At 37.1% G+C, this 15,561-nt stretch overlaps 1 protein-coding gene across 4 annotated transcripts in view; it reads left to right on the forward strand.

Moving 5' to 3' along the window:
• The window catches only part of LOC136862755 (aprataxin and PNK-like factor), a 175,544-nt gene extending 168,451 nt beyond the window's left edge, over nucleotides 1-7,093 (forward strand). For all 4 annotated transcript variants that reach the window (XM_067138988.2, XM_067138987.2, XM_067138989.2 and 1 more), the window contains exon 4: nucleotides 6,630-7,093. In XM_067138988.2, the coding sequence (XP_066995089.2) occupies nucleotides 6,630-6,826 (197 nt within the window). In that variant the 3' untranslated portion in view covers nucleotides 6,827-7,093. The remainder of the gene's footprint in view (nucleotides 1-6,629) is intronic.
• Nucleotides 7,094-15,561: the final 8,468 nt, after the last annotated feature.

Consider the following 15,561-nt stretch of genomic DNA (forward strand, 5'->3'; position numbering starts at 1 on the left):
CTGTTTTCCTCCCAACACCATATAATTAATCATAAAGTCAAGGTCCACAAAATTTCCAGGGATATCTACTTTTTAAAAGAATGTTTGAAGCTTGGATTAATTCCAAAGTTTTTAAGACGCTTACAAAAGAAAAAAACATCCCTTCTCATAATTTACAAACTACTGAGAAAAGAGTTAATGATATTTGGTTGAGAAATGAGGTCAAATTACATTACAAAAATAAATCACTTCGGAAACTACAACTTTATAGAACACATTTGGAAACTTCTTCGAGTATGCCCCACTTAGAATGGGACTCTATTCCCAAATTTGTTTATGACAATCAGTTAAAATAAATAAAAAACAAGAAACCCTGGCTAAGAAATTGGAACTTCTAAAGGACACACAATTGGCTAACTCCTCTAAAACAACCAAGTCACATTCACCTCATTTAAACAATATTCCCATGACAGTTAATTTGTCTAACACTAGTTTTTCGGACAGTGAAATGGATCTTCTAAATAAAGGGTTGAAATTCAATTGGCCTAATCCTAATAATATGGACGATTTAATCACCACAATTGCCGAAATTGAGTCCAATATTTCAAAACTTCCCGTTGATAAACAAAATGATGTCAAATACAAAATAAAAAAGAAACTCCCTTCTTTAGCAAATGAACTAAGGTCCAAGTCCAATCCGATTCTTGAGAAACAGATACAAGAGATAAAGAGTAAAATTAAGAATAATAATATAATTGTTATGAAAGCAGATAAAGGTTCCACAACCGTGTTGCTTAATAAAGATGACTACATCAAAAAAAACTGAAGACTTTTCTTTTTGCTAATACATATACCATAATAAATAAAGACCCAATCCCTAAAATCTAACAAAGTTTAAAGAATTTATTGAAAAATTTGTCCTTTCTTTTACAAGAACACTTATGCCACAAGCTTATTTTAATGAATTCTAAGCTACCAACGCCCAAAGCCTTACCAGAAATTCATAAAAACGAAGTACCCGTACGCCCTATCATAAATTGCAGAAACAGCCCCACCCACAATGTCTCAAAATTCTTACACAGTTTCTTGAGTAAACACTTCAAATTTAATAACCTTACCTATGTCAAAAATTCCATTGATTTTTGCGAAAAACTCTCTAAATTTAAATTACAACACAATCATATAATGGTTTCATATGACATTATCAATATGGTATTCGAATATACCTATAAACGAAACTATCAATATCATTAAAACTAATCTTTCAAAACAGAATAACTTAAGTAAATTTGGAATAGAAGAATTCATCAGTCTACTGAAATTTGTTCTAAACAATAACTTTTTCACATTTAATGACAAAATCTACCATCAAAAGGGCCTCGCAATGGGCGACCCAGTTTCAGGTATTCTTGCCAATATTTTCATGGACAACCTAGAAATGAATAAGATAATTAACAGAATCAATGGTCTTCAATTGTGGCTGAGATTTGTAGACGAACATCAAAATAACAGTATTAAAGTACCTCAATGACCTTGACAGTAATATCAAATTCACTAAAGGAGACAAATCCAATAATTCTTTGAATTTCTTGGATTTAAATTTAAGAAGGGCCAAGGATAAATTTATATTCCAAATTTATAGGAAACCGTTGTCCGCTCCATTGACTATAAAGAATGATTCTTTGCATCCACATTCTCATAAGCAGGCGACTTTTTACAGTTTAATTCACAGGGCTCTAAAAATCCCACTTTCTAATGCTAACAGAAAGAAAGAATTTGGTTATATTAAAGATTTAGCTGAACTCAATGGCTACAAACCAGATATGGTCAGTAAAATTATAGGTAAAATCAAACTAAGAACCGCTTCAAAATTAACCCCCAAAAAACCCGAAAAAAACAAGTTTTGCTGCCTTTATCTTTACTAACCCGACTATATATCGTATAACCAATCCGCTATAGAAATATGACGTCAAAATCGCGTATAAAACTCGAAACACGAATCTTAATATATTTTTTAACTCCAATACCATAAATTCAATACACAATAAATTTTCTAATTCCAGAATTTAGAGACTCAAATGCGCCCTATGTACTTTTACATACATAGGACAAACCGGACGGATTTTCAAAACTAGATATTTGGAACATTACAATGCTTCAAAACATAGAAATTATTCTGCTATGAGCAATCATATGAAGGATACCGGCCATAACTTTACCACGATTGAACAAGACCTTAATATTATAAAATGCATCAACAAGAGTAAACTGATGACCGAATTCGAAAACGCTTACATTTTTCTAGATCAACATTATAACGTTAATAGTAATCTAAACGATGTTCTCGACACAAATAGCCCATTAATTGAACAAATCCCTAAATTACTCACAGCCTTCAACATAAATAAAAATAATTTCATGAAAATATTTAATTATAAACATGTCAGTAACTTCCCTACCGCAATAGTAGCCACTCCCAAGTGACCGATTCACACCACACCCCCTCCGCCTACTCCTAATGTCCTCAATGCTCCGCCTACCTCCCCTCTCCTTACTCATTCTCCGCCTCCACAGACACACCCGTACAATACACGTAGTAGCAGAATAACAACTGCCAGATCGTCTCAAACAACCAACAAGGCTAGTCACCTCTCTGTCAACACTAGGGGTAAGCGTTGTTAAACTTCCACTCATTAATAGAATGTTCTCTGTGTTCCAAAACTTACATTTATTTTTCCTAAACATTTCAGTTTTCAACACGCGCCACATTACGAATTCTCCCACATCTAAGGCTTTATTGAACACCCTGTTTGTTGAATCTACGCTAGACAGCTCACGACTACCATCTATTACAAGGATTATTCTAGAAAGAGACGCAACACTTCTATACTGATGTTTCAAGCGCCTTTTGACCTTATTACGCAACCACTTGGAGTCAACAACCTACTGTAATTCTATGTAGCTGATTGTCATTCAACAACGTTCGAAGATTTATTTTTTGATATTTTAATTAATCCACATTTCATTAATATCAACTAATTGTACTCTCCAATTGTATGTCAGATCATTATGACTATGTCTTGTTCTACAAATAACCAACTTGTACTTTTTTAGACAAACACTAGTATTTATTCCATGTATATATAATATTATGACAAGTTTATTATTGAATTTAAGTTACATTTAAGTATCACTTTCTCCACAGACTAGATTTTTATGACTGTTTTATCTTGTATTAAAGCATGTATTATACTTTAATGAGGAACCCAGTTCAGGGCCCTGACTTAGCTTTAGATTAAGTGTGGCTGAAGATGCTTACAAAGCTTTAGCGAAATATGTCCCATTTTAACATTTATGTTATATTTGTATCTTAAACTTAATGATTGTAAAGTATTGGAACGGTGGTTTTTAATAAATTTGTTGGAAACGTTTTACATATCATTCGGTTGCAAAAGAAAAATTTGTGTCTGCTTCCCCAAATTGGAAATGCAGATCAGATGCCCATCTATTTTTAAATGCCATTGGACAGTACTGTGAGTGTTAAGGGGTCAAAAAGTGTTACCATCAAAACGGGTGGTAATGAAAAACATAGGTGTACAGTAATGTTATGTATACTTGCTGATGGAACTAAACTTCCACTATACGTTGTCTTGAAGAGAAAGGTGCTTCCGAAAGAAAATCTACCTACTGGTGTTACCGTCAGAACTCAGGACACCGGTTGGATGGACAATCTACTAGTGGAAGAATGGGTGAAATGTGTTAGGCAACGTCGCCCTGGTGTATTGCTTGGACAGAAAAGCTTGCTTGTTATGGACAGCTACCGCGGTCACACAACAGAAGCTGTGAAGAAGCAAACCAAAGGACGCAAAAACCGATCTTTGCCGGGCTGAGTGACTCAGACGGTTGAGGCACTGGTCTTCTGACCCCAACTTAGCAGGTTCGATCCTGGCTCAGTCTGATGGTATTTAAAGTTGTTCAAATACGTCAGCCTCATGTTGGTAGATTTACTGGCATGTAAAAGAACTCCTGCGGGACAAAATTCCTGCACCTTGGCATCTCCAAAAACCATTGGAAAGTAGTTAAAGGGACGAAAAGCAAATAACATTATTATTATTGTTATTATTATTATTATTAAAACCGATCTAGGAATCATCACGGGCGGATTGACATCTATGTTACAGCCGTTGGATGCCTGTGTAAACGTCCATTCAAAGCAGCCTTGAAACAGCCGTATACAGAGAGGGTGGCGGCTGACAATTGTGCACTGACGCCAATTGGTTGTATTAAGCGCCCAGAAGTTCAACTGCTTTGTTCATGGATAAAGACGGCTTAGGATCGTATCTCTGGTGACCTTGTCTGGAAAAGTTTCCGGAAGTGCAGTATTTCTAATGCTATCGATGGCAGTGGGAAAGTGGTGGTCAGAGTGATAGTGAAAACTCCAAAGTTGGTACTTCTGATGATGAGTGAAGTGTTGACTATCGTTCTGTGATTGATAACTTTTTCTGTGTATGTTTTAAATAATTTATTGGGTATTATTTCAAGGACACTTAAAAACTGCCTGAAACTATTTTAAATTTGTGCTACACACAGTGAAATGACCTTGTTCTGTAGCAAATATTTTAAATAAATTATTTAAGTGAAACTTTAAAAAAAATGTCCTTTAAAATATAGGGTGCGGGTGGTACTTGAGATTATACGGTAATTAATGTTACTGAATGATGATTACATCTGGAAAGAAGTGGTGTAATGCAAAAGAGTTTGTATAGCTATAGTGTATCCCCATATGAGGTCTATTGTACAATAATGACTTTGCTTACATGTTATATTAAGAAATTGTGTGATATGTTAAAGGCAATGTAGATTGTGTGTCAGTTGTGTAATAATTTGTTATAAGTATGAAATAAAACATTACAAATATATAAAATTATTTGTTATAATAGTTACCCCTTTATGGCCATGGTAAATGCCTGACTACCTAGAAAACTGAGAAGAATGAGAAATAATTTTTAAAATGCTTATTATCCTTTAACCATAAACTAAATGAAGCAACATATACAAAAAAATAATGTATTAAATTGTCGACAATTTTAAATTATGGCCACTACTGGGTTAAGAAGCTTTTTTATAATAAAAATAATTTAGTTCAAAATATATACATCTTAAAAGTTTAAGTTGCTGGTGTGTTAGCCCACTCTTCCATTTCAGTAATTACTCACACTGTGACTTGCTGAGGAACAAACTGTATATTCTGTTCATTATGGCTGAGAAATCTGCATGCACACATATACATATCAGTTCTACCTCTGTTTCAAAGAAAGAAACTACACTAGAGCCCCGTTAATCCGAAAGTCCGGTTAATCCGAACTGAAATATTCATTTTTTTAAATGTCCTTAATGAAATGAAAGAACATATGATAGAATGAAGATTTACTTGCATTTTATTAGTCATATTTTCCAAGAATAACTTAATGGAAACATAATTACTCATCATAAACCATCAATCAGTGGTCGTTTATCTTTACAAAGTGTGTTAGTTTATTTTGCCGTAGTGATTGGAACCTACTCGAAGATGCAGTGTTAAACCAGTGTCTCATAAACATCACATCAGTAAACGCTAAAGAATGGACGTTTCAAATTACAGTATGTACTGTACTGTATTGTGGAAACTACTTTCCTCAGACGGTTGAGACACTGACCTTCTGACCCCAACTTGGCATGTTCGATTCTAGCTCAGTCCGGTGGTATTTGAAGGTGCTCAAATACGTCAGCCTCGTGTAACTAGATTTACTGGAACGTAAAAGAACTCCTGCGGGAGAAAATCCCGGCACCTAAGCGTCTCCGAAAACCGTAAAAGTAGTTAGCGGGATGTAAAAACGATAAGATTATTATTAGAAAATATTTTCCGGTTAATCCGAAAATTTTGTAATCCGAACAGACTCTGGTCCCAATTAGTTCGGATTAATGAGACTCTACTGTACAAGGTAAATAATCTCTACATCTCTACCTTAATGTTACCCATGTCTTAATCTGTCTTTGTTCTATCCCCTTACTCGTCTGTAAAATTAATTTTAAAACATTTTCCAGTTGGGAATCGTGGACATCGCTTCCCTCTCCCATTGTAGGAGCATCTTCCCCAGTTGCTGTTCATTTACTAAGTTTTAAATATTTTATTCATACTCTTATGTTCATCTGAGTCCTCTAGCCTCTTTCCAGTGCATTATATATTAAACTTTCCCTCTTTTATTAACATTACCCTTTCTTTTGCCAGACTTGCTTTTCTCAGTTTTCCTAACTTTCGGTCAGCACAAGATTTTCTGTTGTCCGTTGTCACTTATACCTTGCAGTTTTCCCCTATCCCTTCTGCTATCTTCCTGTTGGACCCTCAGATTTATAATTTTTTGATCTCCTTCTCCCAAATTGTAAGTTTGTAATTCTTCAAGGCTTTGGCCATTTATTTTCTCTGTTATTTTCACATCATTTGTCTTAATAGAGACCATGCCTGTAACTTGGATCACTTAAGATGAGAACCGTTGTCAGAATTAACCAAATGTTCTGTGTTCCCAAACTTCTAAACAGTAAGGAATTAAGTGACAGGTTAACACTGATTCGTATGCACTGCTTTCGTCTAAAAGATTATTTGTATTTTTCAGAAACCCAGGCGTATGACAGCAAAAATGAAGATGATTCAGAACCAGAGGAATCAGATATCTCGGTATCTGGTTCTGATAGTTATGAACCATTTGATTCAGAGGAATTGCAGTTGTCTAGTGAATTAGAAGATGATGGGGATGACGAGGATGATGAAAAGGAGAAGCCAAAGTTACTAAAGAGAAGACGATGGAAGTAAAACAAGAATTGCCTGCTGAGTTAAAAGTGGGAGTTTTAAGACTTTGCTGCCTTTGCACTTAAATTGCTAGGTCAAGCTTGCTCCTACTTTTGTGTAATATTGTGCATTCACTTAGGTTAAATAAAGTATATTTTATAACTTTTTATAAAAAAAAAATTGCCTTGTCTATATATATGTATATAGATGAGGATAAACTTCATGGACTTAATGATATGAATCATCCCAGAAATGAACCCTGTATAACTAACATGTCAATATATAACTCAAAGTGCAAGAATCACAGAATACTGCTTCTACAGATGGGAAACTTACACCTAGTGCAACAGCACTGAAAGTTGCTTCCTGTTGTCCCACTTAACCCATAAGTCAGTGACTGCTCTTCAGTTTCTTGTTTCCTAAGTTTTATCAACAACACTTCTATTCCTTTTATTTTTGTATTTTTTTTTTTTTATTTATTCATTACAGATCTGTTTTGTTATAGTGTAGAAATTAATACAGACTTAAACAGATTATTGAAAATCTCAAACCATCCACAGATTTAGGAAATTTGTTTGGAAGGGTAATAGGGAGGTACATTCAGGGAAACGGGGTGGCCTAGGGAGCAGTGATAAGGGAACAGGGAACTGGAAATCAAGTATGGATGACATAAAATTGTTAGTGTTGAACTGTAGAAGTATTGTAAAGAAAGTAACAGAATTGAGTAATTTAATAGATATATATTTACCAGATATTGTAATAGGAGTTGAATCATGGCTGAGAAATGATATAATGGATGCAGAAATTTTCTCAAGGAACTGGAGTGTATATCGTAGAGATAGGATAGGAATGGTGGGAGGGGGAGTATTCATTCTGGTGAAAGAAGAATGTGTAAGCTACGAAAAAGTTAAAGATGAGACACATGAAATTCTAGGTGTAAGGCTCATTTCTAAAGATAATAGGCAACTTGATATATTTGGAGTGTACAGACCGGGAAAGGGTAGCACTGACACGGATTCAGAATTATTTGATAAGATAATCAGCTATGTAGGAAACGACAAGGAAAGAAATGTGATTGTAGCGAGAGATCTGAATTTACCAGATGTCAGTTGGGAAGGAAATGCAAACGACAGGAAGCATGACCAACAAATGGCAAATAAGTTAATATGGGAAGGACAGCTGATTCAGAAAGTGATGGAACCAACCTGAGGGAAAAACATCCTGGATGTAGTGCTGATAAAACCAGATGAGCTCTATAGAGAAACTGAAGTAATAGATGGTATTAGTGATCATGAAGCTGTTTTTGTCGTGGTTAAAAATAAATGTGATAGAAAGGAAGGTCTTAAAAGTAGAACTATTAGGCAGTACCATATGGCTGATAAAGCAGGCATGAGGCAGTTTCTAAAAAGTAACTATGATCGGTGGAAAACGGTAAATAAAAATGTAAATGGGTTTAAAGAAATTGTTGAGGAATGCGGAAACAGGTTTGTACCTTTAAGGGAGATAAGGAATGGTCTTATTATAATAGAGAAATAAAGAGACTAAGAAGGAGATGCAGACTGTAAAGAAATAGAGTTAGAAATGGCTGTGGAAGTAAGGAGAAATTGAAGGAACTTACTAGAAAATTGAATCTAGCAAAGAAGGCAGCTAAGGATAACATGATGGCAAGCATAATTGGCAGTCATACAAATTTTAGTGAAAAATGGAAGGGTATGTATAGGAATAATTCCAGGAATAATTAATGAACAAGGGGAGTGTGTATGTGGGGATCTTCAAAAGGCAGAAGTATTCAGTCAGCAGTATGTAAAGATTGTTGGTTACAAGGATAATGTCCAGATAGAGGAGGAGACTAAGGTTAAAGAAGTATTAAAATTTACATATGATAACAATGACATTTACAATGAGATACAAAAGTTGAAAACTAGAAAAACCAGCTGGAATTGATAAGATTTCTGGGGATATACTAAAGACAATGGGTTGGGATATAGTACCATATCTGAAGTACTTATTTGATTATTGTTTGGTCGGAGGAGCTATACCAGATGAATGGAGAGTTGCTATAGTACCCCCTGTGTATAAAGGAAAAGGTGATAGACATAAAGCTGAAAACTACAGGCCAGTAAGTTTGACATGCTCGTGAAATTAATAACTGGTTTGATAGAAGCCAGTTCGGGTTTAGGAAAGGTATTCCACTGAAGCTCAACTTGTAGGATTCCAGCAAGATATAGCAGATATCTTGGATTCAGGAGGTCAAATGGACTGTATCACGATTGACCTATCTAAAGCATTTGATAGCGTGGATCATGGAAGACTACTGGCAAATATGTGTGCAATTGGACTAGACAAAAGAGTGACTGAACGGGTTGCTGTATTTCTAGAAAATAGATCTCAGAGAATTAGGGTAGGTGAAGCGTTGTCTGACCCTGTAATAATTAAGAGGAGAATTCCTCAAGGCAGTATTATTGGACCTTTATGTTTTCTTATATATATATATATATATATAAATGATATGAGTAAAGGAGTGGAATCGGAGGTAAGGATTTTTGCGGATGATGTTATTCTCTATAGGGTAATAAATAAGTTACAAGATTGTGAGCAACTGCAACGTGACCTCTAAAATGTTGTGAGATGGACAGCAGGCAATGGTATGTTGATAAACGGGGTTAAAAGTCAGGTTGTGAGTTTCACAAATAGGAAAAGTCCTCTCAGTTTTAATTACTGCGTTGATGGGGTAAAAGTTCCTTTTGGGGATCATTGTAAGTATCTAGGTGTTAATATAAGGAAAGATCTTCATTGGGATAATCACATAAATGAGATTGTAAATAAAGGGTACAGATCTCTGGATATGGTTATGAGGGTGTTTAGGGGTTGTAGTAAGAATGTAAAGGAGAGGGCATAAAAGTCTCTGGTAAGACCCCAACTAGAGTATGGTTCCAGTGTATGGGACCCTCACCAGGATTACCTGATTCAAAAACTGGAAAAAATCCAAAGAAAAGCAGCTCAATTTGTTCTGAGTGATTTCCGACAAAAGAGTAGTGTTACAAAAATGTTGCAAAGTTTGGGCTGGGTAGAATTGAGAGAAAGGAGAGCTGCTCGACTAAGTGGTATATTCCGAGCTGTCAACGGAGAGATGGCGAGGAATGACATTAGTAGACGAATAAGTTTGAGTGGCGTTTATAAAAGTAGGAAAGATCACAATATGAAGATAAAGTTGGAATTCAAGAGGACAAACTGTGGCAAATATTCATTTATAGGAAAGGGAGTTAGAGATTGGAATAACTTGCCAAGGGAGATGTTCAATAAATTTCCAATTTCTTTGAAATCATTTAGGAAAAGGCTAGGAAAAAACAGATAGGGAATCTGCCACCTAGGCGACTGCCCTAAATGCAGATCAGTATTGATTGATTGATTGATTGATTGATTGATTGATTGATTTTCTTTCATATAATACTTAGTAAAGGTACTCTGATAAATACTGTGCTATGTAATCAAGTAGCCACTATTAACAGAAGTTCATGTGCTGCCATATACTTGTGTGTTCACCTCCATAATGTAACGGTTAACATGACTAGCTGCTGTCCTCTGAAGTCCAGGTTAAATTCTTGGTATTGCCAGCAGAACTTTCATTATTTGGAGGATTGGTATTTGGTTTGAAAGGTACATGCAGCTCACCTCTGATCTGAATCACCTTTGTGCAAGGATGCAAATTTACATTTTTACATATACATATACATATACATTATTCAAGACGGTGCGTGCTGTGTGTGTTGTGTAGGAGAGCTCCGTGTTACCAGCCCAAATTAGCAAGATAATTAGCAGGCAGGTCCTGTGAGTGTGTGTCAATAATTACAACGGACATCTAGCTCTAGCAAAAACATATCCGTAAAAAATGTGAATAACGTGTGTCGGACTTTGAAACAATGTTTGTTAAATGGATGAATGAGTTCCAAGCTCACTTGGAACAGTTGACATCAGCCAGTGCTAGCAGGGCTGCCAGCACTAATGACCGTGCCAGTGAAAATCTGACTTCCCTCTGTTCTGAGTTCAAAGACTTCTACCAGTACATCTCGGCAGAAATTTCTTGTGTAAAGGAGGAGTTATTAGTTGTGCAACAGTGTCTTCACCGGCACGAAGCCTGGGCCGACAAACCCGAACATTACCGTAGGCAAAACTGTCTACTCATACACGGGGTGAAAGAAGAACTGGCTGAGAATGTCTATGCCACAGTGATAGAGACTGCAAAATCTAACCTGCAAGTTGACTTATCGATAGATGACATCGATCGCTGTCATAGATTGGGACCTCTACGCAGATCAGCCGCGGAAGTCGTGACCTCGGGAAACAGGCCGCTTATAGTTAAATTTGTCCGGTTTCTTGCTCGCAATCATGTCTGGCAAGCTAAGAAGCTCCTCAAAGGAACCAAACTGTTGGTTACAGAGTCATTGACTGCTACAAGAAGAGATCTGTTAAATCGAGCCCGAGACCAGCTCGGAGTGCTTAACGTTTGGACCCAGGAGGGAAAAAATCATAGTTCTAGACAAAAACAAATTTACAGTGACCACTTCTGCGGAACTAAATGCTGTTATTTCATGAATCGTGGATTTACGTTTTAATTATAAGTCGGTTTATTATAAGTTTAGTGTGAGTGAATGTTTAAATGATTCAAGTGGCTTATGTATACAAAAGGAAGCCATGGTAAGTTGCCCTTTGTTTATTTTTGATTATTGGCTAACACAAGTAGTAATGTAGTAGCTTTCTCCCTGGGCAGGGTAAACGACCTTCATCTTGATACTGAGCCTTCTCACCCTTCTCTTTCCCTGACTCCTCCTCACCGCGCCCGCAGTCACCTGGAGAGAAAATTCTCGTCCTTTCCCCGCTCATTATTGTGTGCTCAGTGCTCAGTGCTCAGTCTATAATTTCCTATCACTGAGCTGAAAGCTATTTTTGAAGGAAGCATGGTAAAATTTGTAGCAATTAGTGAGAGTTGGACAAGGACTCGGTCCCTCTAAACACGGTAAATCTAGAAGGATTTAATGCAGTTTTTCACAGTAGACAGAAGCACCGTGGAGGAGGAGTAGTTCCATACTACAAAAACAATTTAACGGGAAAGATTATACAAACTTCAACATCATCTACTGACACCTTAACTGAATATATGTTTGTTGAACTATCTGTTGATAAGGCTAAAGTATTTCTTGGAGTTGTTTACAAACCACCAAAAGCAGGAAACTTAACGGATTTCAAAGAAAATTTACTAAGACTCATACCTACCTATGAACATGTACTCATATTTGGTGTCTTTAACACAAACCTGTTAATAGACTCCATTGAAGAAAATCATTTACAGAACACATTTACCTCTTGTTGTAACATGTCAGTATTGCCACTTAACCCTAGTCACCACGTGCAGATGGCTAACGGATCCTCACACAATCTAATAGATTTATTCATCATGAACAATCCTCAGAAAAGATAAAAACACAATTAAACTTCTGTACCTGGTATATCCTACCACGATGTCATATATTTAGCTTATTTTTTGAAAGTTCCCAAAACAAAGCTGAAGAGACATGAGACATGAAAAAGTTAAATTCTCAACAATTAATACAAGACGCTATTCTCTGCCCGTGGGACGAAATACTGCACTTGACTAACAATGACGAAAAAGTAAAGAGGTTTAACACAGTATTGATGAGATTGTATAACAAACACGTACCTAAACGTACTGCTAGGGTGACTCGCAAAGCTGCTCCATGGTTATCAAATGACATTAAGTCTGCAATGACTGAACGTGATGCACTACACAGATGTTACAAGCAGAATTTATCAACTGACAATTTTGAAACAAAAAATATGCGTACTTCCAACAGTTAGCGAGTAACTTGAATGCAAAAAATACCTGGCAACAACTCAGATCCATAGGTATAGGGAGGCAAACTACAAACTCCAATATGCATGACATAAATCCAAAAACCAAACCAAACCAAACCCCATGGCACTACAGCCCTTGAAGGGCCTTGGCCTACCAAGCGACCGCTGCTCAGCCCGAAGGCCTGCAGATTGCGAGGTGTCGTGTGGTCAGCACGACGAATCCTCTCGGCCGTTATTCTTGGCTTTCTAGACCGGGGCCGCTATCTCACCGTCAGATAGCTCCTCAATTCTAATCACGTAGGCTGAGTGGACCTCGAACCAGCCCTCAGGTCCAGGTAAAAATCCCTGACCTGGCCGGGAATCGAACCCGGAGCCTCCGGGTAAGAGGCAGGCACGCTACCCCTACACCACGGGGCCGGCATGACATAAATCCAGATGAATTAAATGCCCACTTTACTAGAGAAATAGTTAGTACCCACCCTCAAATTATACAAACAACAATAAATTCTCTTCAATCTACTCCATTACCATAACGGCCTTTGTTCAAATTTTGTAAAGTAAATGAAACTGATGTAAGTAAAAAACTAACATCAATCAAATTACAAGCAATCGGAGTGGACGACATCCCGATATCCTTCGTCGTTACCTTGATAGATGTAGTATTGCCAATTCTAACCCACACATGTAACTAATGTCTTTCGGAACGCTACTTCCCAACTATTTTTAAGGATGCTTTAATTTTCCCAGTACCAAAAAAATCTCTAGCAAATTCTCCATCTGACTACTGGCCTGTCTGTATACTTTCTTCACTTTTGAAAGTCTTAGAAAAACTCATGCATGAACAACTGCTCCAGTATTTGACGCACCATTCGTTACTTGATCACTTGCAATCTGGATTTGAAAAAGGATACAGTACATCTACTGCTCTTCTAAAAATTACGGATGACATAAGAAAAGCAATGGATGAATGTAAAGTGACCGTGCTCATTCTCCTAGACTTCAGCAGTGCTTCTGACACTATCAGTACTGTACCATACCCGTCTTCATAATATCCTGGGCTAGTCGCGGCAGAGACGTGGTTACCGATCAGAAAAAAAGAAAAAAAAGATATGGGCAAAAACTAAAATCAGAACTCTACAAGAGCTTAATACCAAAGGTACATGACAGGAATACGGGTACATAGACTGTGTGAATAAGGCAGAGAAAAGGGGGTACAATGGATTTATTAAAGACATTAACCCATTCACTAACGCCATGAAATATATAAAATCACTAGGCCTGTTGGCCACATAAAATCAAAGTAAAATATGTGCCCCTCACATGTCCATATTAAACACAAATTTATTACACTATGGACTCGGCCCTACGAAAGAAACGCACATCTTGGAATTGACTTCAGGCGAATACATTTTAATTTAAGTCGACGCAAGCTTAGCTTCAATGTCATAATTCCCTTATGGGATGCGTTTCGAAAAGTGTCTATACATGACAGCGGTAGATAGTTAAACACACTAGTAACTAATCCAAACTATACATATTTACATATCAATAACCAATCAATTCAATGCAACGCTAGCCCTGAGCTGCAACTTATAATTACACAGATACTAAATATGTGGCCGCCCACATAGCAATCGGATGGCACGAATGCCAGCGACCACCTATTTAGCAAGCGAGCTAATTAAACAGACAAAATAATCTAATGCAACGCTGGTCACACGACACATAATACAAAGGAAACAAAACGAACACAAAACAAAATAAATCAGCTATCACCATCACACATATCAATCCAACAGATAGGCATGATAACATACGCAAATAAAGTAGGCGCGTGGAACCTGTAAAATAAAAACATGAAATATGCATAAATGCTCCACATGTGGTCATCGGGATCTTCCTTAGCCGGCAATTACATGACTTACATCCAGCAGTTAGACGCAAGGGTCATTCATTAAGGATCACTTTCACTGCCGCAAACAGCTGATACATGGAACTTCCGAATTGTCTGGGGAGATACACGGATAACGGTCTAACAAGCCTACTACAAAACATGGCCTTGGGGCGGTACACTTGACTCCTCAAGAAGCGGCTGTGTCTCTACCTGCAACTCTCCTTCGGAGACAAGGCTAAATTCACAACACTCACAGCTCTGTTGCTGGTTCTTACATAAAAACGACGTGCGTTCTCAGTTTGCAGATTAATACAACGCAACATCAACAAGGGCTTCAGCCTCTCTCATTTGAATACTCACATCACATACTATAAATCTCGAAACCAACTCGGGCCTTGCACTCGGCAGTACTCGGGTTCTTGACCCTCCTCATGTCATGACTACGGCAATTCCAACCTCCTTCAAAGGTCTCCATATAGCATCCCCTAAATTATACAGCAATTCCCTCGTGAATTCTCACAGCTTAAATAACCGGCCCCAGGTTAACATTCCTCCATCTATACATGCACATCTGGCATCTTATTCGGCCAGTCAGCTGTTCGATAAGACCATTGATCATGCTTTCCCCGAATAGAAATGACACTAATTAAACAATGTTGAATTTCTGCAACTCTGCTTCCGGATCACATCTGAAATCCCCATGCATGAAAAAAAAATGATAAAAAAACTACAACTGTAATCTGATCTCCCATACGTCACCACCGGTGTATAGCCTACGTAATTAATGACCATAACTTGCATATTGACTACACAATGGAATACACTGAGACACACAAAAAAACACTCCTGTATCTACACTGGCACACCCTTAAACCCATCTACACTAACTAAAAAAGAAAAAAAGATAAAAAGGAAAATAAAAGCATGCATCAGCCCAGCACGTATTTACTGTAAATAGAATTGAAGAACCACTGTGCCCTCTGGCTGGCTATTA

The sequence above is a fragment of the Anabrus simplex genome, chromosome 2 (genome assembly GCF_040414725.1).
Source record: "Anabrus simplex isolate iqAnaSimp1 chromosome 2, ASM4041472v1, whole genome shotgun sequence".
Classification (NCBI taxonomy): domain Eukaryota; kingdom Metazoa; phylum Arthropoda; class Insecta; order Orthoptera; family Tettigoniidae; genus Anabrus; species Anabrus simplex.